This window comes from Ctenopharyngodon idella, chromosome 8 (genome assembly GCF_019924925.1).
Source record: "Ctenopharyngodon idella isolate HZGC_01 chromosome 8, HZGC01, whole genome shotgun sequence".
In the NCBI taxonomy this organism is placed as follows: domain Eukaryota; kingdom Metazoa; phylum Chordata; class Actinopteri; order Cypriniformes; family Xenocyprididae; genus Ctenopharyngodon; species Ctenopharyngodon idella.
The window spans coordinates 11,334,145-11,356,183 of record NC_067227.1 but is presented as its reverse complement, the minus strand read 5'-3'; the positions used below and the strand labels follow the sequence as shown (position 1 = coordinate 11,356,183).

Below are 22,039 nucleotides of genomic sequence, written 5' to 3'. Positions count from 1 at the left end.
TAATAGAAATAAAAAAAAAACAAGTATAACACAAAGCAAGACAGTAACAAAATTACATAACAATAAAATTACACATAACAATAAATTATACAAACAATTCCTACATTCGCAATGTCTCCAGAACTGGCTAATCTAACCTATTAGCCAAAAAAATAAATAAATAAATAAATAAATAAATAATCTAACCTATTAGCCATTGTAAAGAGATATACTTTAATGACCCAACAGAAATGAGGGATATTGGTATGTTCGAATGGACCCAAAAACGAACACTTCAGTTTTAGAGTCATTCAGTTGAATTTTCTGCCATCCAGCTTTTAACATCACTTAAACACAAAAACAAAATTTTCTGAAGATCTTTAGTTTCTGTTCGTTCTTTTCTCTTTCAGTCTGTCTCATACATACTCTGCTTTGCCCAATGAAATGACAGTCTATCAGAGGTATAATTATTGATTCTCTCAGATCAGTGCCAGTAAGAAACTACTAAGCAGTGCTCTAGCAGCCATGTAGAACTCCCTAGTAACTGACTAAAACACCTTAGTAACACATAACAATGCTCTATGCCCCAAACACCCTGATATCGGGTTTTGGGTTTTGCAGAGGCAAGCAGCACTCTTAATTAATACCATTTGTCTCTCTTTGTTCTGCAGCAGCGTCTCTGCTGCCTCACAGGTTTGTGACGGTACGCAGAGGCAGCCCGGCGGCTCGCAGCGGTCAGATCAGGCCTGGGGATCGTCTGGAGGCGGTGGATGGGAGATCAGTGGTGAATTTACCTCACAGAGAACTGGCTCAGATCCTGAGGAGGGCTGGAAACACACTCCGCTTGACCATCGTACCCCGCTCCAGCGCTCGTACGTGGATTATTACACCTGGGTTGATTGTCTTTACTTTATTTTTACTGCCCGGCCCAAAAAAAAGTCGCTGTTTATTTTAATAGGCAAATACTTAAGAATCTATGAATGGATCATTATTATGTTTCTAGCATGTTTTATGTTTGGCAACGGTTCTTTTAACCCTAACAGTGTGATGCTTTTCATTTCTTAAACAACCATGTATCATGGCCATATTTCAGGGTGACAATGCCAATATTCATCAGAGTTAAAATTGTGAAATAATAGTTCAGAGAGCATGAAAAATCCTTTTCACACATGAATTAACACTTCCCAGTCCAGACCTTAATTTCATTGAAAGTCTTTGGGATGTGCTGGAGGAGACTTTACAGAGTGCTTGACTCTTGCATTGTCAATACAAGATCTTGAACACAATTTATGCACCTCTTGATGTAAATTTAAAAGAACCGTTGCCAATCATGTAACATGTTAGAAACATAAAAATCACTGTAATAATGATCCATCCATAGACTCTTAAGTATGTGCCTATTAAAATTCAATTTTTTTTTTTTTTTGGCTGGGCAGTGTATATTAAAGTATAATATGCAAGTATAATATATAATATCATAAATGTCATATCAACTTCAATACTGTTTAAATGTATCCTAGGATGCATCTCATGAAGTTGGTTGTTGGTTGTTCAGAGCTTGAATCTTGACAAAGGGCAGCTACTTTGAGAAAGCTCAAATTTGAGACAAAGACTTACTTAATTACTTGTTTTGTTATTTATTTATTTATTTATTTATTGTTTACTGCTTAATCCCCATATTTGTGTTGCTTCATTGTTTAAGTTACATAATGACTATTACTATTACTAAAAAGCAGTAATAGACAAAATAAGTTGGTGTTTCCATATTTGTTTTGTTTTATTATTGGTCAATCAACATATGTAGGTCTGATATGTAATGTCAAAAGAACATAAGTTATCAATATTTTTTCTAATGAATACTCATAATGTTTCACTTGAAACATTTAAAAGATTTAGAGCTTTGAAAAGAGTTTAGATTTATAATAACAGCCAATATGCTGTTTAGCATTTTTACTTTTTTAAAGAATTAATTTTTATTTTATCATTTTTTTATAAGCAATAAATAATATTAAAACAAAAATGTATCCTAATACCTTTCTCCCTTCAGATTCCTCAGAGCGAGCAGATAATGACTCTGATTATAAGAACAAGAAATCTCACAGGTCAAAACCAAAGGTGAGCAATACCTTCACCTTACAATGCCTTTAAATAAGCTGTGTGGCAAAAAAATGACAAACAATAACTTTCTCCTTTTTTATATTTTTTTCCACTTTGAAACACAAAGCAGGATGCCACGCGGTACTACAGTGTGGAACTGGAGAGAGGGCCCACTGGATTCGGCTTTAGTTTGAGAGGAGGAAGTGAATATAACATGGGCCTCTATGTGCTGGGACTGATGGAAGGAGGACCGGCCTCACGCAGCCACAAAATTCAGGTGCCGATGTGTTGCTTTGATCTAGATGAAATGTGTGTGTGTTAGAGGCTGCAAAATGTTGCTTTTTGGGGACAGCAAGTGTAATGCAGTTTTCATGCAGTTCAAAAGATTTTGAAAGTAAGGTTTTGAAAGAAGTCTCTTATGCTCACCAAGGCTGCATTTATTTGATCAAAATACAGTGAAAACAGTAGTATTGTGAGATATTATTGTACATTTAAATAACTGTTTTCTTTTGAAATACATTTTAAAATGTTAATTATTCCTTTGTTGACACAGCTGAATTTTCAGCATCATTACTCTTCAGTCTTCAGTGTCACATGATCCTTCAGAAATCATTCTAAAATGCTGGTTTGCTGCTCAGGAAACATTTCTTATTATTATCAGTGTTGGAAATAGTTTACTGTCAGTCTGATTGTTTTGAAAAATGCCTTGGCAAACACCATAAATTAAAAAACTATTGTCATAATATTTTCTTAATTGTATTTAATTTCACTTATGTCCTATAATGTAGGGCGTATAGTCCTTTTATGAATGTTTATGTTTATTAATTGGTTTAAAAAAATGTCTAAATCACAATTGTGACTAATTTCTGTTGTAATTGTGTATGCTGTAGGTGAGCGATCAGCTGGTGGAGATCAATGGAGACAGTACAACAGGAATGACTCACAGTCAGGCTGTGGAGCAGATCCGGACCGGAGGAAGTAGGATACACCTTGTGTTCAAAAGAGGAAATGGATACGTCCCTGACTACGGTAAGACGACAGGTCAGATGGCAGCTGAACATCACCCATTATCATAAATCATCTAAAACATGATGGTCATATTCACATTGCTATTAGGATCATGGAGTCACCAGATATCAAATAACATAATATGATTATGTACAAAGCAATAAGCCATGAGAGGCTGTATGTAACAGTGGTTTAACTGTGGTAAAGGGCCATTGTTAACATGAAATCCCCTTAACCATGGTAAAATCACTATTGCAAAGCCTTTATTACTTTTTCAAACAGCTAAAGCAAAATTATAAAATAGATCAATGTTAAATAAATAATTAAATATATTACTGATAATAATTCACAATAAAAATTATTTTGAAGATGTAGTCTTGCATATAGAATGTGTAGAATTCAATAGGGCTTTTCACACTGTGCTTAACCCTAGGTTATCGTCATTCTAAACCCTGCTTTTAACCCCGGGTAAAGGAACATTTCACACTTTTTTTAGTGGTGTTAACCCTGCATTGCGGTGCCATACTTGTACAGTGTGAACAATGCGGTGCTAGAATGTTACAGCCAATTGTGGGGCTCATATTCACATGCTTTGGGCAGTCACAGAAACACTGCATGTTGCATATAAACAGGGGAGGGGACAGAATTGAAGGGACAAATGTCAAATTGTGAAAATGCAACAATTGGATTGAAGAAGAGACCGTTTCATTCTTAGCATTATAGTCTGAAAAGTCTATAACTTGACTTAACTCTGTATACTTGATACAGTCTACATGAATACCCAGGATTAATTGTTAACCCTGGGTAAATTATGAGCAGTGTGAAAGTGAATTAAGATAACCCAGGATTACATTTACCCAGGGTTTAGAATGACCCAGGGTTAACTATTTCAAAAGTTAAAAGCTCTAATGAATGGTGTGGACACAAGTATATATGCCACTGTTACTGTTATGCAGAGACTATATCTGTCTTTATACAACAATCTTTGTCTTCCTATGAAAATATATTTCTCTGTATCTATTAGCTTACTAACAGCTTTTCTCTGCTTTCTTGTTTGGACTTTTCCCTTTTTCTATTCTCTTTGGTTTCATATTTTCCCCTTTCATTATTTGTGTCTTTTTAACACATTATTTACACTCACTTCTACTAATTTGCTTTTAATTTTGGGTCATCTCATTTGATTTGCCCTTCATTCTTATTTTTATCTCATTGCTTTCTTTTGATTTTTATCTTTGATCTTTCATTGTCTGTATTTCCTATTAATTTTTTTTATTAATTTTTTTTCTATTTCACTCTCCTTCTAACTTCCATGAGGGAAACTTTTCTACCTCCCCACCTCCCTTAACTCCTTGTTTTCATTCTTCTGGCTTTCCCTTCCTCTTTTCCTCCTTTAGTGGAGCTCTCCAGTCTTTCTCTCTGTATGACCAACTCCAAGCTGGGCGAACCATGTTTCTATGTGATTGGAAGGACAGAAAATACGCGGTTGGTAGCTGTTCCTGTTAGTTCTCCATTTTACTGTTTCTCTACATCTCTCTCATATTTCTCTGTCGTCTAAACGTCTTTGATCGTGTTTCCCGGTCTCTCTGTCATATGTTGATAATACACCAAGAGTCACTGTCATGTCAACCTGTTTGTGATGCAGTATGACAGAAGAGGTAATAGTTTAAAAACAGCTGTAATGTTTTTTGGTAATTCCAGATGAAGCTAATTAACTTATTATTTTAAAGGCTGTCACTAGACTTAAAAAATTGCAATTAATTACATTATATTTTTAATATTATATGGCTGTCAATCGTTTAAATTTCAATAATCAAATTAATGATATGCTTATAGACCAACCAAATGAATGTAATTAAGAGACATTATGTTATTTTGACAGAAAAAGCATGCAAAACATGCATAGCATTCAGAGGGTATTTCAAGCTTCAGTTGCTCTAATGGGAGGAAAATTTCTCATTACAGAATTTATAGCTCAGGGGGCATGATTAAATGTGTTAATTTCATTATTACATTTTTTTCTTTCAAAATGTTGTCCATTCATTCCCAGTGCATTCAGCTACTTGTTTAATGAGAGAAAATAAAATATGTTACAGAGATGTCTTATGACTATGCAGAAGCCCTTAACTTGCCCTCTCATTACTATTTCAACCATTGATGGTGTGTTGCGCTTTTATTTAATTCCTTTTTATTTGGAATGATAATTCAGTTCTGCCACACAAAGACTGCAAATGGCTTCATTATTGTTTAAATCATCTAATTTGGAACAGTCATTAAAAAATTAGTCAGCTCGTTAGCCAATTATATTATTTTGGTTATGAAATTGAAAAAGATTATGACTATTCCGACAAGTGTTGAGAAAGTGAAGTAAACTGCAGGAAACCATATGAATATCAAGCACACTAAATATGTTTAAAAACATTAACATCACTCTTAAAAATAATGGTTCTTTATAGGCATTGATAATTCCATGTAAGGTTGTCAAAAATATTGACTTCGCTACCAAGTCTGTACTTCACCGAGCGCTTACACAGATACACATGAGAGTGTTTGAAAGCAGGCGTCTATCAGTGGATCCGTCTATCAGTGGATATATTAGGGATCTGCTGATAGATGCCTGCTTTCAAATACTCCCGTGTGTATCATCGGCGATCGGTGACGAGCATCAAAGATGTCTGTTTACAGCGTGTTTTTGAAGCGTTGACCTTTGTAGCCAATCACAGACATATCTGTTGAGTGTGTGAACACAATGGCCAATCAGAGGTGTTTAAGAATCTGCTCAACAGTGCATCAAAATTCTAGGGGGAAATGCTGGTATAGAGGGTATGCACGTGACATCACCGTCGACCGTTATCACTGCGGTTACGCCCACTGAGTGGCAAAAGACTGAGTGGCAGCATTGGTTTTCAGCATGAATGCCACGAAAAACACACAAAACACATCCAAAATGGGAAAGAGCTTTGCGACTGACTGTACAAATAGCTTTGACACAAAATCTGAGGTATATTTTTACAGACTGCTGAATGCTACAGAAAAAAGAAGCAAATAGGTCGCTGCAATTCACAGCTTGACTCCAAGCAAAGAAACATGTTTTGCAGTTATCATTTTGTGTCAAAATATTGGATTTTGGGGTAAAATCATACCCTATATATTGTATTGTTATATATTGTGTTGACAACTCATCAATTAAATATTTACCATCTTATATTCTGCATAATTGGGTGTTTTTAAATAAACACTGACAAAAACTATACAAGTTTTAGGGCTGGACGATATGACGAAATATATAACATTGATATAAGTGATCACTCCGATTTAAACCTACCTATATTGTAGTTATATAAAGCGTTCACATACCGATTTGATTTATGTATTTCCCCGGCGTCGAAATCAGGCACATATAAATGTCAGTAAACACAATTCCTGGCTGCATGTCAGTATCCATGGATTAGGTTTCTTTGGATGTGATAAGGAACACTTTCGAGCCCAACCTTTAGTGTAATTGTTTGTTTTACTCGCGTTTTCACAGTTTCCCCTATTAAATCCAGTCATGCAGCAGGTTCTTTTGCCACTCAGTCCAGCTGAGGGAGTGCGTTCCGGCGGGAAAGTGACGTCTATGCATACCCTCTATTGTCACATTTTTAAAATTTCAGTACCGACTTGGTACCGAAATCGGTACTTTTGACAACCCTAATTCCATGAACCTTTAACATCCATGGAATCTTTCCATTGCACAAAAGGTTCTTTATCATGGAAAGTTTCTTTAGGGTTTTTTTTTTAGGTTGTTCTTCACACACAAAAATGTTCTTTTAAAGGAACACTCCACTTTTTTTGAAAATAGGCTCATTTTCCAACTCCCCTAGAGTTAAACAGTTGAGTTTTACCGTTTTCGAATCCATTCAGCCGATCTCCGGGTCTGGCGGTACCACTTTTAGCATAGTTTAGCATAGTTCATTGAATCTGATTAGACAGTTAGCATCTCATTAAAAAATGACCAAAGAGTTTCAATATTTTTCCTATTTAAAACTTGACTCTTCTGTAGCTACATCGTGTACTAAGATCGACGGAAAATGAAAAGTTGTGATTTTCTAGGCCAATATGGCTAGGAACTATACTCTCTTTCTAGCGTAATAATCAAGGAACTTTGCTGCCGTACCATGGGTGCAGCAGGCACAATGATATTACGCAGCGCCTGTGACCCCCTGCTTGCACAGGGAGCGTGCCTTGCAACCATAGAGACATTTGTGAGAGACGCTGCGTAATATCATTGCGCCTGCTGCACCCATGGTACGGCAGCAAAGCTCCTTGATCATTACGCCGAAATGACAGTATAGTTCCTAGTCATATCGGCCTAGAAAATCGCAACTTTTAATTTTCCATCGGTCTTAGTACACGATGTAACTACAGAAGAGTCAAGTTTTAAATAGGAAAAATATTGAAACTCTTTGGTCATTTTTTAACGAGATGCTAACGGTCTAATCAGATTCAATGAACTATGCTAAGCTATGCTAAAAGTGGTTCCGCCAGACCCGGAGATCGGCTGAATGGATTCGAAAACGGTAAAACTCAACTGCTTAACTCTAGGGGAGTTGGAAAATGAGCCTATTTAAAAAAAAGTGGAGTGTTCCTTTAAAGGGTTAGTTCACCCAAAAAGGAAATTTCTGTCATTAAGTACTCACCTTAATGTCGTTCTACACCCGTAAGACCTTTGTTCATCTTCAGAACACAAGATATTTTTGATGAAATCCAAGGGTATCTGATCCACACATAGACAGCAACGTCATTGCACCTTTTGACATCCAGAAAGGTGGTTAAAAACATGGTTAAAATAGTCAGAGTGACTACAGTGGTTCAACCTTAATGTTATGAAGCAACGAGAAAACTTTTTGTGCGCAAAAACAAAACAAAAATAACGACTTTATTTAACTATTTGAACCGTTGTCATACATAGTGAACTCAGTGCAGGCTTCCTTGTTTACGTCCGAATGCCGGCTCATTGAAGGAAGGAAGCCTGCACTGAGTTAATCTGCTGATATACGCCTGCTTTCAAATGCTTCATGTGTATCTGTGTAAGCGATCGGTGACGAGCATCAAAGATGTCTATTTACAGCATGTATTTGAAGCAATGATCTTTGTAGCCAATCACAGACATATCTCTTGAGTGTGTGAACGCAATGGCCAATCAGAGGTGTTTAAGAATCTGCCCCTAAAAGGGGGAACCCCCTTTTGGAATCAGTATTTTCAGTATTCAGTATTTGGAATCAGTATTTTTAAGAATGATGTTAACTTTGGCAGCCCTTATTATTTTATTATTTGATTTGATTTTAATTGTACACATTATTTGGATTTTGTTGTATTTTTTTTATTGTAGAGTTATGTCATAACTTATTGAATATAATTACATGGTTCATTATTAGCATATCAAACAGACTCTTTTGCATTTCAAAGCTTCTTAGCTTTTAGTTTTAATGAGTCAGCCAGAGCTTTAAATATGAAGCACATGGCATTCAGAATGACCTCAAAGTCCTCACTGAAGAGGGTGACAAAAGACCCGAGTGAAACACTTGAAGTACTCTGGAACATTGGATGTGATTGGTTTTCATAACTGTCTGAACCGTAATTGACTTTCCATTTTACTTGAACAAGAGTTACTGAAATATTTTCCCACACAAATCCTGTCTTTCATTCTAAAATCTGAAGCACTGAACTCTTTGCAACAATGTTTGTTCCAATAATGTAATAATGTTTTATAATCAATTATAATCGAGTAAATTATTCATTTTTTCCTCTTTTCTCTCCACTATTATCCATCTCCTGTGCTTTCACTCTCAGACCGTGATCACGTCACAGCCGTCTCCTCCTCACCCCAGGCCCTGCAGTCGGGTTTGGCTTCAGTAGGCCGTCGCCGTGCTCAACAGGATGCCACATCCAGCGTTCAAAAACCAGGGAAGACCAACAGAGGGCGGAGAGTGCAAAGGGAGAGTGAAAGTGACGGAGGAGACCGCGAGAGCCCTGACAGTCTCGAGGGCAGCAGTCAGGGCAGGGGGCGAAGGTCGAGAGACAAAAGGTCACAGAGCTTGCCTAGAAACACACTAAGAGGACATAGTGAAGAAAACTTGGAGAGAAGTGTTGAAAGAAATGGGAGAAAGAAGGAAAAAGGTAACGAGAGAAGGGAAGACAGGTCAGGACGGAGCAAGAGCGAGGAGAGGGTGAGACGGGTGGAGAGAAAGAGCGAAGGAGACAAGAGCAAGAACACACAAACCATCAATAACCAGAGACTTCCTGAGCCGAAACTGCAGTGGGAGGAAGATGAGGAGGAGGACGAGTGGGAGAGAGAGACTGAACAAGAGTGGACGAGAGAGAGAGAAAGGCTGAAAGACAAAGAATGGGAGAGGGAGGAGAGGAAATCGGAGAACGACAGGGAATGGGAAAGAGAAAATGAGAGTATGACGAATAAGGAAGAGCTTGAGTGGGAGCTGAACAAAAAAACTGAGGGAGAGATTCCAGATAATTTGAATGGGGAGCAAGAAACGAGTTTCCATAAGCGCCTGCGTTCTATGGGCGTCCGTGTGCTACCTTCAGACATTCAGCCCCGCACACTTCGACCCTTATCTGGCCTCTCATCGGAAAGGCCGACAGGGGACGTTGAGTTAAATCAGACCCCGTTTGCTTTCCTCACGTCTCAGCCGTCCGACTATGCAGAGTCCGAGTCAGGAGCCAGTGTCTCTGAGTGTAGCATTTCTGCAGCCAGTATTTCTGGTCTCTCTGTGTATCTGAATGAAAGGCATAACCCAAAAACCACACAAAGGGCCCCGGGGCCTCCACTTCCTGGCCCCTGGCTAAAACCCAGCTCACAGAGAATCATTAGAGAGCCTGATAGGATACGAATGGTAGGGAAAGGTAGAGGAACAGAAACATGATTTATAATCTCTTTTACTGTTGAAACAGATGGGTTTTTTTTTCCGTTTTGTGACATACATCTGAGTGAAGCAGATTATTAAAAGAAAAAAATGAAGGCCGGAGACTTGGTTCTGTTTAACCATTGTTGATTGGATGGAGGCAGATCTGAATGCAAGCTTGCAGTCGATTATAAGAAAGCAGTGAGGTTTAAATGGACTAAATGATTGGGGAAATCCATACGACAGCAGAGAGAAGTCTATTGTTTCACTGGAAGATCGAGTTATGACATTTTAAATAAAAATTACGAGGTCTAAAACTTTTTATTTTTTTTAAATTAAACATGCACGGATTAATTTTTCACTATAAATTTAGTAGAGCTGTTCTGTTCTTCTTTCGATATGGCCACTAAGCAGTTTACAAACATTTACATTTATTCATTTAGCAGGCGATTTAAAAGTGAGGGGAAAAAAATTAGTGCTAGCAATATTAATAGTACACAATGGTAAGTTGCCAAGTTTAAAGTATAAGTAGTTTAGTGCACAACCATCCAGAACATAGAAACACATTAAACAGCTTTTTGATAATGATGAGTTTTGCTATACCACTTTTTTCTCTGCTCATTTAAGCAATTTTTGAACACTCCCACTCCAGTTTGCTCTCTCAAGCCTATCTCTCTTCTTCTCTTCCACTTTGTCCTCCACAAAGAAGGTCTGCTGTGATCAACAAAACATCTTTTACTTTTCTGCCAGACTGTTTGTTCAGTATGTTGACTTTGTAAACAGCAAAATGATCATGCTTAGGGCCAAATATCCTCATTATCCTTCACGGTAGCTCGAGTCCACTTCTTACCTTTAGCACAGCTGTTTTTCTCTTCAGTACCACTGTGTGAACTCTCTTTAATCTTTAACAATACTCCAGATAAACCATGGAAAGATGATATGATTACATTTCTACAGAGCAAATATTGAATGATGATTACACACTACCTTTCAAAAGTTTGGGGTCAGTAGGTCACAGGATAAATTACATTTTAAAATATATTAAAATAGAAAACAGTTATTTTAAATTGTAATAATATTTCACAATATGTCTGTTTTTACTGTATTTTTAATCAAATAAATGCAGCCTTATCGAGCACAAGAGACATTAAACATTAAAAAAATCTTAGACCCCAAACTTTTGAACAACCCAAGATTTCATGTTCGAAACATTAACTTTAAACAATTTGTGCAACACTGCTAAGCTTTTTTCCCCTTCAAATAATCATTAAGTTCTCTGCTAAACTGCATTTTAAGGATGATTGTATAATTCAGCATTCTTGTGAATGGTGTGTAAACATGTAAACTTAAACTATTAAGAGGACATATTTGTCACACTCCAATAGGAGTTTCCCCTGAAACCATTATAATAATGACATTTATGTTTTGTTATTCATGCATTTATATATAAATTATTATTATTATATTCATCTTGTGCCCTCTGGGTCTCTGACATCTCAGGAAGCAGATATATAAACTGTATTTTTTATTATTATTATTATTATTAGGCCCCATATACACCTTCAAAATGCCCCTTATTGCCTTTGTAAAGACTCTTCTGCTGACCTTGGTCTCTGTGACCTCAGAAATCTCTATTAAGTAAGAATGAAATGTCATGATTCATATTTTTAAAGGTTTTCTTTTGAGTTTTTCTTTTATGCCATTTACAAGAAAAATAATATATTGATTATATATGGATGCATTTCCTGCAGCTATTAAAGTATGATTAACACAAATACAAAGATTAACTCTCTCAATCCAACTTCTGTAAAGAGAATATACAGTTTATATGAATATCATATGAAGTATCTGTATTTATTTGAAATATAAAGAGTAATTAATAGAAAGGACAAAGAGATGCTTTCTGCTCTTGGCAGTTTTGTCCCCGTCAACCCAAAAAGGACTATTGTGCTGAACATTTGTACTGAAAATATAAGTTGGATGCAATATTGAGTGGCATTGTGCCAAGCCTGAAAAACCTCTTTAGTTTAATGCACTAGGGTCTTTCTCTTTATCTTTATTGGTGAAAGCTTGCTAGTAAAAGTGAGAGAGAGGTTGACTGTATTATGCGCTTGTTAACTGTAGATATACTGATGATATTTTAGCATTTAACCTAAGAACTGTGCCTACTACTTATCAGTTGTTTTCCTTCATTCATTTTTTGCTGATCATTAAGTTTCTAATCTGTCATCAAACCCAAATATCACCCAATATTGTTCATTCTGTGTGTCATACTCTCTAGCAGAACTTGTACGCACATTTAAACTATGCATAAGGCGTTGTTGTTTTAGATCATTGGTACAGCAGTGTATTCTGTGCAGCCCAGCAGGTCTGGGATCAAGATGAAGTCAGTCTGTTGTTGGTGGTCCATGCATCTTTAAACATATCATAATATTCAGAGTATGAGCCAATGCCACATAAGCTTTCACTAACAAATCCTACGCCACTATATTTATTACATGTTGAATCCGAAGGGTCCATTTTAGAGTCTCACATTGTCTTTATGTCCATACTAATGTCTATGGCCATATGTACCGATTGTAAATATATAAATATAAATATATTATTATAATTATATATACATATAATATTATGTTTCTATTATGATTATATTGTTATAATCTATTGTAACCCAAATGCAGGTAACAAATTATATATAAGAGTTATAATAAACATTAATGTATCTACCTGAGATCAATTGTGGACTGCATTTTTTCTTGTTTGTTTTATTTGTGTGTGTGTGTGTGTGTGTGTGTGTGTGTGTGTGTGTGTGTGTGTGTGTGTGTGCGCTCCATGTGGATGTAATTTCTACCCTGAGCAGTAGATGACAGCAAAGTGTATTGAAAAGCACTTCATAACAAGAATATAAAAATAACTAATATGGCAATAACTTGACTTTAGTATTTGAGACAACAACCAAAAATGTAATAATAATAATAATGTATTATTTATTCATTTATCAGATATTATTAGATACTTTTTGTTGATGTTTTTGAAATTGAAATAAAAAGTTAACAATTTTTTTTACAGGGTCCTTGTTATGTTACATGTGCTTACTGTAGTAACAACAGTAAATTATGCATAATTACATGCAAATAACCCGAAACCGAGCCCTATTCCTAACCATGTAGTAAATGTATGTTGTTATTTAATATTGCTCAGTACTTAAATGTATAATTACAAGGACACCTTAAAAAATAAAGGCTCGGTTTCACAGACAGGATCAGGCCTTAGTTCAATTAGGGCATTTAAGTTGCTTTTATAAGTGTTCACTAAAAGAAAAAAAAAAACATTACTGGTGTGCATCTTGAGACAAAACAGCAACACTGACATATTTTAAGGTATATCAGTACAAGCTGCTTTCAGTTAAAACAGCTCAAATATGCATTTTAGTCTAGGACTAGCTTAAGCTTTGTCTGTGAAACCGGGGGAATGTGTTTTCCATTCTGTACTAATGTACAATATTTCCATGATTAATACAGATCTATTCGTACTATTCAGACTGTTCATTATTAGATTCTATGTGGTCAATTAATAAGTGCAATTAACTAACATTTTGTAGCATCACTTTCTAAACTGAAGCCAAAAAACTTGTCTTTGATTTTTTGCCTACAGTAGGCTATATTTTTTTACTGATAACAATTACCATGTCAAAATATTCATGATTATTCCAGCTGGAAAATCCAGTTTAAGATGGTAGCTTTGTTTTAGAACAAGATTTAGCTGGTCTAAGCTTATAACCAGGTCATACCATCTTGTGGTGAAACTGGTTTTGGAACATTGTAGCTGGTTAACCAGCTGAATGACTATTGACCAGCTAGAACTAGCTACCATTTTCCAAAACAGAAAAAAAAGAAGAAGAAGAAGAAGAAAAGAAGAAAATCTATCAGTTTGAACTGGATTTTCCAACAAAGAAACGGTTTTGTTCTATTAAACATAACGTAAAATCTCTTAAAATTCTCTTGTTTTGACAATAATTGTTATAACTAAGATATTTTTGTTAGAGATATTGTTACTATGGTAATTTTGTAAGGCTATTCAAATGATTACATTACATATGTAGGCCTAATATGTTTGTATGATTCGAGCTTCATTTGTTGAAATCTCTCTCTCTCTCTCTCTCTCTCTCTCTCTCTCTGGTATACTGAAAAGATCTTGCGTGGGTTGACTGTGTGACGAGCGCAGGAAAGACTAGTTTAACGCATCTCTGCCTTCCAGTTGCTATTGGATCTGTCAGGTGAGAAACGCGCTCACGAACCTGAGCATCCGCGAGATCATCTTTAAAACCATCAGCGCGCGTCAAGTGACCAAGCGTCGGTTACTTCGGGAAATACAGAAGAACGCGGAACTTTAGCGCAGGTGGTCCACCTTTTAGATTTACGTCTTTGAGAAGTCTGTTGTATGAGAGAAAAGACAAATGCCTTAAGTCTTAAACGACGTTGTTTTTCAAACTCGACGGACGTCGAGGTTAAAATAAACTAACAAGACGGGAAGATTTTACAAAGAAAGCGGATCGCTCAGAGATGCACTGAAATCTTCCCATGAAAATGGGTTGAAGAAAAGAAAACGCCAATAAAGAGAGGTGTAAGTAGGATTTTTTTTAAACACAGGGAGCCATATATGTACATTTTATTTTAAAATACATTGACACTATATTTGAAGAAGAAGAGGACCGCGCGCTCAGCGCGTGCAAGTGTTTCATTGACTTTTAATGTATTGATCGCAAATTCCTCTTCTGCTGCTTTGTATAAAAGCAGTTTACTGTCTTGAGATGTTGGACTTCACATTTATGATTAGTTATAGAATTTCACTTGTCTGTTAATGAAGACTTTATTTTTACAGTATGTTTTCTATCTCAAGCTGTACAGATCTTAGTGGATTTCAGGGATTAAATTTGTATCTTTTTGCTGCTGTTCCCTATTTTCCACCGTGCTACCTCAGCATGTGGGAGTTGTGTGTAGCACAGCAAATCTCAAGATGACTGGATTTTGTAATGACTGGGTTTGTGGAAACAGTAGAAATGATCTACAGATGTCATTTCTTTTGACTGTAATATAGGCATTTATTTACATCACTTATGTATCACATGGACTCAAATGGATCTTTTTGTCTGGAAAATCTATAAGCCGATGCTCAGAACTGTCCATGCCATACTTTTTCTTTATACTTCATCTTTGTTTACTAACTTGTTGAAGTACAATCACAGCAGAGAGGATGCAAATTATTGACCTTTGAACTAATTTGCTGAGAGCTGCAGTTACAGCCCATACTTTTTTACAATTGAAGGATTCATGGATGAGCATTAAGACGCAGTCGATGCAAATAACATTGGTGCTGCAAATGTCCTTTACTGGTGTTTTTCGGTTGCTGAGACTCAAGTTGCAACTTATAGGATAAAAGACAGTTCTATCAAGCTTCTACCTTCAGGCTCTTTTGTTTTATCTCCCCCCCACTGAACTAATCAGGTGGGGGGGGGAAAGGGGTAAGGCCCAAACTATGGAGTCCAACCCAGACAGCCCAAGTCGGGCTGTGGAGTACCTTCTGGAACTCAATAACATCATCGAGAACCAGGCCAAACTTCTAGAAACGCAACGTAAACGCATCGAGGAGCTCGAAACACAGCTAGACCGGGTCAACCAGGAGAACCAGGACCTGCGGCAGGACCGGAACCCGGGAACCGAGAATCTGTCGCAGAACCACAACTACAACCAGAGCTCTAAGCCCAGCCAGCCGTCATCGCTACCAAACCACAATGCCGGAGGTGTCATTCAGAACAGCAGCAGTAATATACCCTCATCCACGGTGCCTGGTCCAGCTCGACGGACCCACACGAGGCTGACCCGAGGCCTGTCATGTGGGTCAGCCCCTGTTGAGAAAGGCCGACTGGAGCGCAATGACAGCTCTGGGACCAACAACACCTCGACTCTACGAAAACAGTAAGTGCCTCATTCCCTTAGTTAAACCTCATGATATGAGGGTTGATCCGGGTTATTGGATATTTGGGCCTTTGTGTTGCCCCATGGTATTTGTGCTATTTTTGTGGTATGAGAGGTTCATTCAGTGTTGATATGAATTACAAAGACTGGTCAACAAAAGCGTGTGTGCTAGAGAAGAAGTCTAAGACTCACAATTAAGTCACAAATAAATTGAGTTGAGACTCTTAAGGCCTCTTAAGACACGCCAAGAGCGATAACTTATTAGTGTCTACGCCAGCGGACGATATCGTTTTGTTTATTCTAAGCGACGTCTGCTGTCATTTTGTCGTCTGCTGCATTTAAAGCTCAAGCTTTTAAAGCAGGATGAATCCTGATTGGCTGCCAATGTTTTTATCATTCATCAGCTGGAAAAAAAATAGTTCTGAAATTGATTTCAAAGATGTTGTTTCACTGTGTGGACATTTAGAATGATTTTTAGAACTATATCCTTATTGTTATCATTATAGTTATTGTCCTTGGTGTGAACAGGCCTTTAGACTTGAACAATTCATTTAAACTTCACTTAGACTCCAACAAGTCTTTAGGTCTGCAAGGAGAAATATTATTATATTATATTATATTATATTATATTATATTATATTATATTATATTATATTATATTATATTATATTATATTATATTATTTGTTTTCCACAGATATAGGTAGGATGATATGATAGATAGTATGATTGGTGATGCATTAAATATTGTTTTTGATTCATGTGAATATACTTTATAATACTTTTATATACTTTCTTTTGAACTAGTTTGACCTAATGGAAGAGAAAAAATATATAAAAAACTAAAAATATTGGACTATGACAGGATTTATAAACCTGAAACAGAAAAATATTTAGATTTGATCTTGAAAGACTTGAGATTCAGTGGCAGAGACGTGAACATGTTGAGAACATGTTGAGTTTCTTCCAATTTTGCTTGGTTATAGAGCATTGTAAAACACTTTATACAGAAGTGAGGTCTACATTTTTGTGTGAAGAGATATGCTACGTGTTTGACTAAAGCACAATCCGTTTTAACTTTGGGGTTGAAACATTTTTGGGGCTCTCTGGAACTGAAATGAAACCCCCTCTTCTCTCATGGTTATTTTGTTTGCTTATTTTCCTCAGGCTTTATGCTTCCTTGTTTTTCCATTTTTAAATAAGCAAACACATGGAGTTTGTTGTTGGTGGGGGAAAGGTTAAGTATTCTGCAGATGTTTTTTTCTGCATCCTTGGGTGATCCGGGCGTCAACAAAAGCAGCAGCTACAGAGCGTTAGACTCAGCGTGTGTCTTCCTCTCTGCCTCATTGAGTTCAACCCTCTACCCGGCTCATATAATTATGTTTGCTCGCTCATCGCCAGCAGCTGCACAACCCCTGTATTCTGTACTCGAGTATCTTGAGAGCTCTTAGATCTGTTCATCTTCTGCCTCGTTTATCCTCGCTTGTCTGAAATTATTGACTAGAACAATCCATCACCCTCCTTTCACAATGTTGAATCATCGTGTTCAGAACAAGCCAAAATAAAACTAAAATAAACCAGGCTGATTGGGGGAACATAGGTTTTGTGTTTCTCAGAAGTGTTCAGAGTGAAGTTCAAGCTCCGATTTGGTCCGATAATTCTCATCCACTGCCGTCTCTAATTGGAAGCATTTCTACTGGGTTGCAGATGCCCTTGTACGTTAAAAAAGTTTTTCCACCAAGAATTTCTCAATAAACTCAATGTATACATCTTCATTTTTGACATGTCATTAGATGAAATACTCTGACAGGATGAAGAACATGAAAAATGTCTGACAGTCCAACTTTTGAACAATTTGTGTCAGTCAAATGGTTAAAGTCAATAATTTGAACCCTTAAAGCTCATCTTTGATCACCAAAATGACACATTTAAACGTTTTTTTCTGTAAAATATAGTAGTTCACCCAAAAATGAAAATGATTCCATGATTTACTCACCCTCAAGCCATGCTAGATGTCTTCTTTCAGACGAACACAATCTGAGATATATTTAAATATCCTTAGTCCTCCAAGGTTTATAATGGTTTATAATGGTTCCATATTTAAAACTTTATATATGCAAACAACTAGCTTCCGGCGAAAGACCGTACGCAGAATGTGCAAGTTGACTTGCACCAAATGAGTAATCCTCTGACGCGATGTATGACGCAGGATGTAGGAGTATCGTAAGCTTAGACGCCTCTCGTGGTTCAAACAAATACGGCTGGGCAACAAACTCAAGCTCCTCTTCTCTTATATCGAAATCTTCCAACATTTCTCTTTAAAATTTTTCATTTTAAACTTCTAATTCGTGACCAGTGTTTTGTTTTGCTCTCTCCTCTGTACCTCCGCGTGCATCATTGTGTCATCGCGTCAGGTCAAAGGTTGCTCTTCCGCCCAAATTGACGTGCGCAGTATGCGTACGGTCATCCACCGGAAGCTCATTATTTAAATTTATAAAGTTTTAAATATGGATATTTTTCTTACAAAAACGCATCCCTTCGCTTCAAAAGACCTTTATTAACCTCCTGAGTCATATGGATTAATTTTTTTATGGATGGATGCATTTTTTCTGTCTTCAGAATTTGGCCTACCATTCACAACCGTTATAAACCTTGGAGGACTAAGAATTTTTTTAAATATATCTCGGATTGTGTTTGTCTGAAAAAAGATAGTCATATACACCTAGGATGGCTTGATGGTGAGTAAATCATGGGATAATTTTCATTTTTGGGTGAACTATCCCTTTAAAATAGCTTGAATGTAACTCCACACCGTTGCCTCATTTAGTATATGCAGATCTATGAATATGCTAATTAGCCCCGCCTCCACTCACTCACACGAGCTCAGAGATCCACTTCGTCAACTTACTGAGGTAAAAGCTGCTCGATGGTATCGTTTTTTCAGATAGGGCTGTGACGATGGCAATTTTTTACTACCGTGGTGGGAAATCACCAACAACCGCCAGTGTTGCGGTGGTGGGGTCAGGGTTGGTTTTATATATATATATATATATATCTGAGGTTGCGTTAGACTTGCGTTTCGCCGTCATTTTGATTTTGATGGACAGGATCGTAAAAAAATCCGTCATAATCAATTATTTTAATTTTTATATTTTAATGATAAGACATTTAATAGCTAATTTCGTCCACATTTTCATTTTTATTCACGAAATTATGGGATAAGCAAATTAAAAAAATCAAAAAATTTTGATCAAAGACTGTGTCACTTTTCATCTTGAGCACTTGTCGAGGATCGTGAGTGAATGCGATCATCTATTCCTCTTTACTACTGTACAGAACGAAATAAACATGAATGAAAATCAAAAAATATGTTGAAAGATACAGTAGCTTACCGAAATCTGTATCACGTCAGTTCAATCAAGTGTTGCAAACAATGTCACGTAGCCTATATACCTCAGAAAAGCCAGTTGTTGACCATAAACTTATAGTCAGCAAGAAAAATAACAAAACGAACCATTTAAAACAAAACTAACTAAATTAGAAACTCAATTATGTAAGTAAGTATAAGTATTATAACTTTATTATTATAAAATGGACTTAAACTGAGTGCTCGCCTGTGTGTATCGTTTTCATTTTATTCTGGAGACTGAACTCGCGCTCTGCAGACACACTGGAGTGCACTCACCACCAACTGGACAGGGGTGAGAATTACAGTTACAAGCAACATCAGCCTCAGTAATCTGTCAAAATGACGGACGGGCTGCAGATTTTTTCCGTCACTGCTAAAAAATATATTATATATATATATATATATATATATATATATATATACGTATATATATACGTCACACTACCGCCAGTAACACTCCATGAAGAACTTAAGTTGTAAGTTGTGGTAAGTTCGGTGGTGCGGTTGTCATGTCTACCATTACAGCCCTAATGTCAGACACATAACTGTAATTAATATGATTAGCCTTTTGCTTGAAACAGCTAAGAATGTGATGGTAATGTTACACAAACCATGTTCCCGTTGCCATCTCAGTCTGCCTTCTAAAAATCAGTATCCTTAGACATGCTTTTAACAACTCAGGACATCAGTGGAGAAAGTTCATCATAACATTGTAATATATACATCATACACCCGTTATATTGCTAAATCTACCCGATTTTTCATATCAACAGAAAAATATACCGGGATAACCTGGCTTCTCTTTTCTTGAGATTCCCTTGCTTCATAGTTAATGATATGCTAAAGACCGCCGGCACGTTGACGTGATTGGTTACAAGGTAGTTTGTGACATAAGAAACACCAGCGATTTCAAACCACGTTTTTTAAAATTGTCTTTAGATCACTGCAGTTTTAAAGAGAAAATACTCAGCAATGGTGTTGACTTATGAATTTGCACATGGTTTGTCTTAAAGCATATTAAAAACTCAACACAGACATATAAACAACATTAAAAACTTGATTTTCACCACAGGGGGTCTTTAAAAAAATGATAAAACTGATGTTTATCACTAATGTTTTTGTCTAAGTTTTGTAGATTAGGCCTACATCAAATTTTATGTTGCTTTTGTCTCCACCATGTAGTCTCATTGAACACTGAGGTCATCCCTTACAAACCGATCATACTCTTCTAAACATTAAAAAAGAATCATTACAAAAGAAAAATTTGTTCGCAAATCAGACAACAATGTAAGTGAATGCTAATGTTTAATGAGCTATAATAATAATAAAAAAACCCTATTGTTTGGTAGATTTCTAAACTACACTTTCCACCCTTTTCATATGTTAGTTTATTTTAGTATATTTATTTTTACTTTTTGAAAACCAGGGATTTGTTAGCAGTCCGCAGCTGGAGAATTCATTTGGATGGTAGCAGGCAAATGGTATTCATTGACTGACTGACTCTCTCTCTCTCTCTCTCTCTGCATCCTCCTCCTCCTCTTTGCTTCCCTCCCATGGGGCTGTTAGTCATTAGTAAGGAACACATATTAGTTATTTATGTGGGTGTAAGACTGTGCTGATTGGCTGGGCAGTTTGTTCCAGTACTACAGAGATCATAGCGGAGGCAGCAAATGAAACGCTTCCATTTTTGTCTAGATTTATTTGAGATCCTCTAATTAGCTCCTTCACTATGATTTAATTTGCTTGTGCTCCAGCGTTTAGCACAATGACCTAAGATTTATGACCTCACGGCCACTTTCAAATGTGTAATAATGGCTGTGCTGACTAAAGCTTTCCACAATTTTGGGATGCTACTGCACAATATTGTAAAATCAGATACAGATAAATGTGTAATATGGCATTTTCATCAAGATTGTGCCACAAGAGCAGTTTAGGGTTGATAGGAAGCACTGTTATTTTGGTATTATATACTATTATAGTATTTATTAATATTTCAAATTATAGCTTTTATTTTTTTCATTTTAATTTTAGTTATGTATTCGTAATTTTGTTTATTTTGTTATTATTTTAATTGTAAGGTTAAGTTTTCATCTTATATTTTATACTTTATTTAGCTTTATTTAAATGACTGTAAATAATGTTTGATAGTTTTAGTTTGAATAAAAACGCTAAGGAATCCTCTCTTGGTTAAAGTGCCCCTATTATGCTTTTTTGAATATTAGCTTTTATGCAGTATAGCTGTTTGTGAATGTAAAATGACTGCAAAGTTTTAAAGATCAGAGTGTTTGACAAATAAAGTTATTGTGTCCTTAAAAAAATTATTGATTCTTAACTGCTGAAACGAGTCGTCAGCAACTCCAGTCTCACTTCCTACATACCTACGGAACAATGTAACAAATTTGCATAATGCCAGCCTATACGCTCTTCATTGGCTGCCCGCAAACGACATTTACTTTGGCCCACCCATAAACACTGTAGTTGTAGCTGAGGCCTGGAAGAGTTTGGTTTGTGTTGTTGACATGTTGAGAAGACGCTGTTTTCAGCACTGCGAATCCACTTTGCATGCACTTCAAATTAATAAGGACTCACACTGGAACTGATACAGAAACACAGACGCCATCGTTACTGTGTAAGCACTGAGGAAGCCTCCGGAGCTGATATTCAGATATGGTAATG

The 22,039-nt window shown here is 36.5% G+C and overlaps 2 protein-coding genes across 13 annotated transcripts in view; both read left to right on the top strand.

Moving 5' to 3' along the window:
* LOC127517122 (membrane-associated guanylate kinase, WW and PDZ domain-containing protein 2-like) overlaps positions 1–12,711 on the top strand; it is a 105,425-nt gene extending 92,714 nt beyond the window's left edge. For 2 of the 5 annotated variants that reach the window (XM_051902340.1, XM_051902338.1), the window contains exons 13-17: positions 651–851; positions 2,027–2,094; positions 2,204–2,353; positions 2,967–3,105; positions 8,914–12,711. In XM_051902340.1, coding sequence (XP_051758300.1) covers positions 651–851; positions 2,027–2,094; positions 2,204–2,353; positions 2,967–3,105; positions 8,914–10,001 — 1,646 coding nt within the window. In that variant the 3' untranslated portion in view covers positions 10,002–12,711. Of the gene's footprint in view, positions 1–650; positions 852–2,026; positions 2,095–2,203; positions 2,354–2,966; positions 3,106–4,478; positions 4,583–8,913 lie in introns of all 5 variants that reach the window. The other 3 variants (XM_051902341.1, XM_051902342.1, XM_051902339.1) reach the window with 3 other exon arrangements.
* Positions 12,712–14,190: 1,479 nt separating this feature from the next.
* Positions 14,191–22,039, top strand: part of LOC127517120 (IQ motif and SEC7 domain-containing protein 2-like) — a 94,141-nt gene continuing 86,292 nt past the window's right edge. For 3 of the 8 annotated variants that reach the window (XM_051902330.1, XM_051902328.1, XM_051902329.1), the window contains exon 1: positions 14,191–15,955. In XM_051902330.1, the coding sequence (XP_051758290.1) occupies positions 15,516–15,955 (440 nt within the window). In that variant the 5' untranslated portion in view covers positions 14,191–15,515. The remainder of the gene's footprint in view (positions 15,956–22,039) is intronic. The other 5 variants (XM_051902335.1, XM_051902334.1, XM_051902327.1 and 2 more) reach the window with 4 other exon arrangements.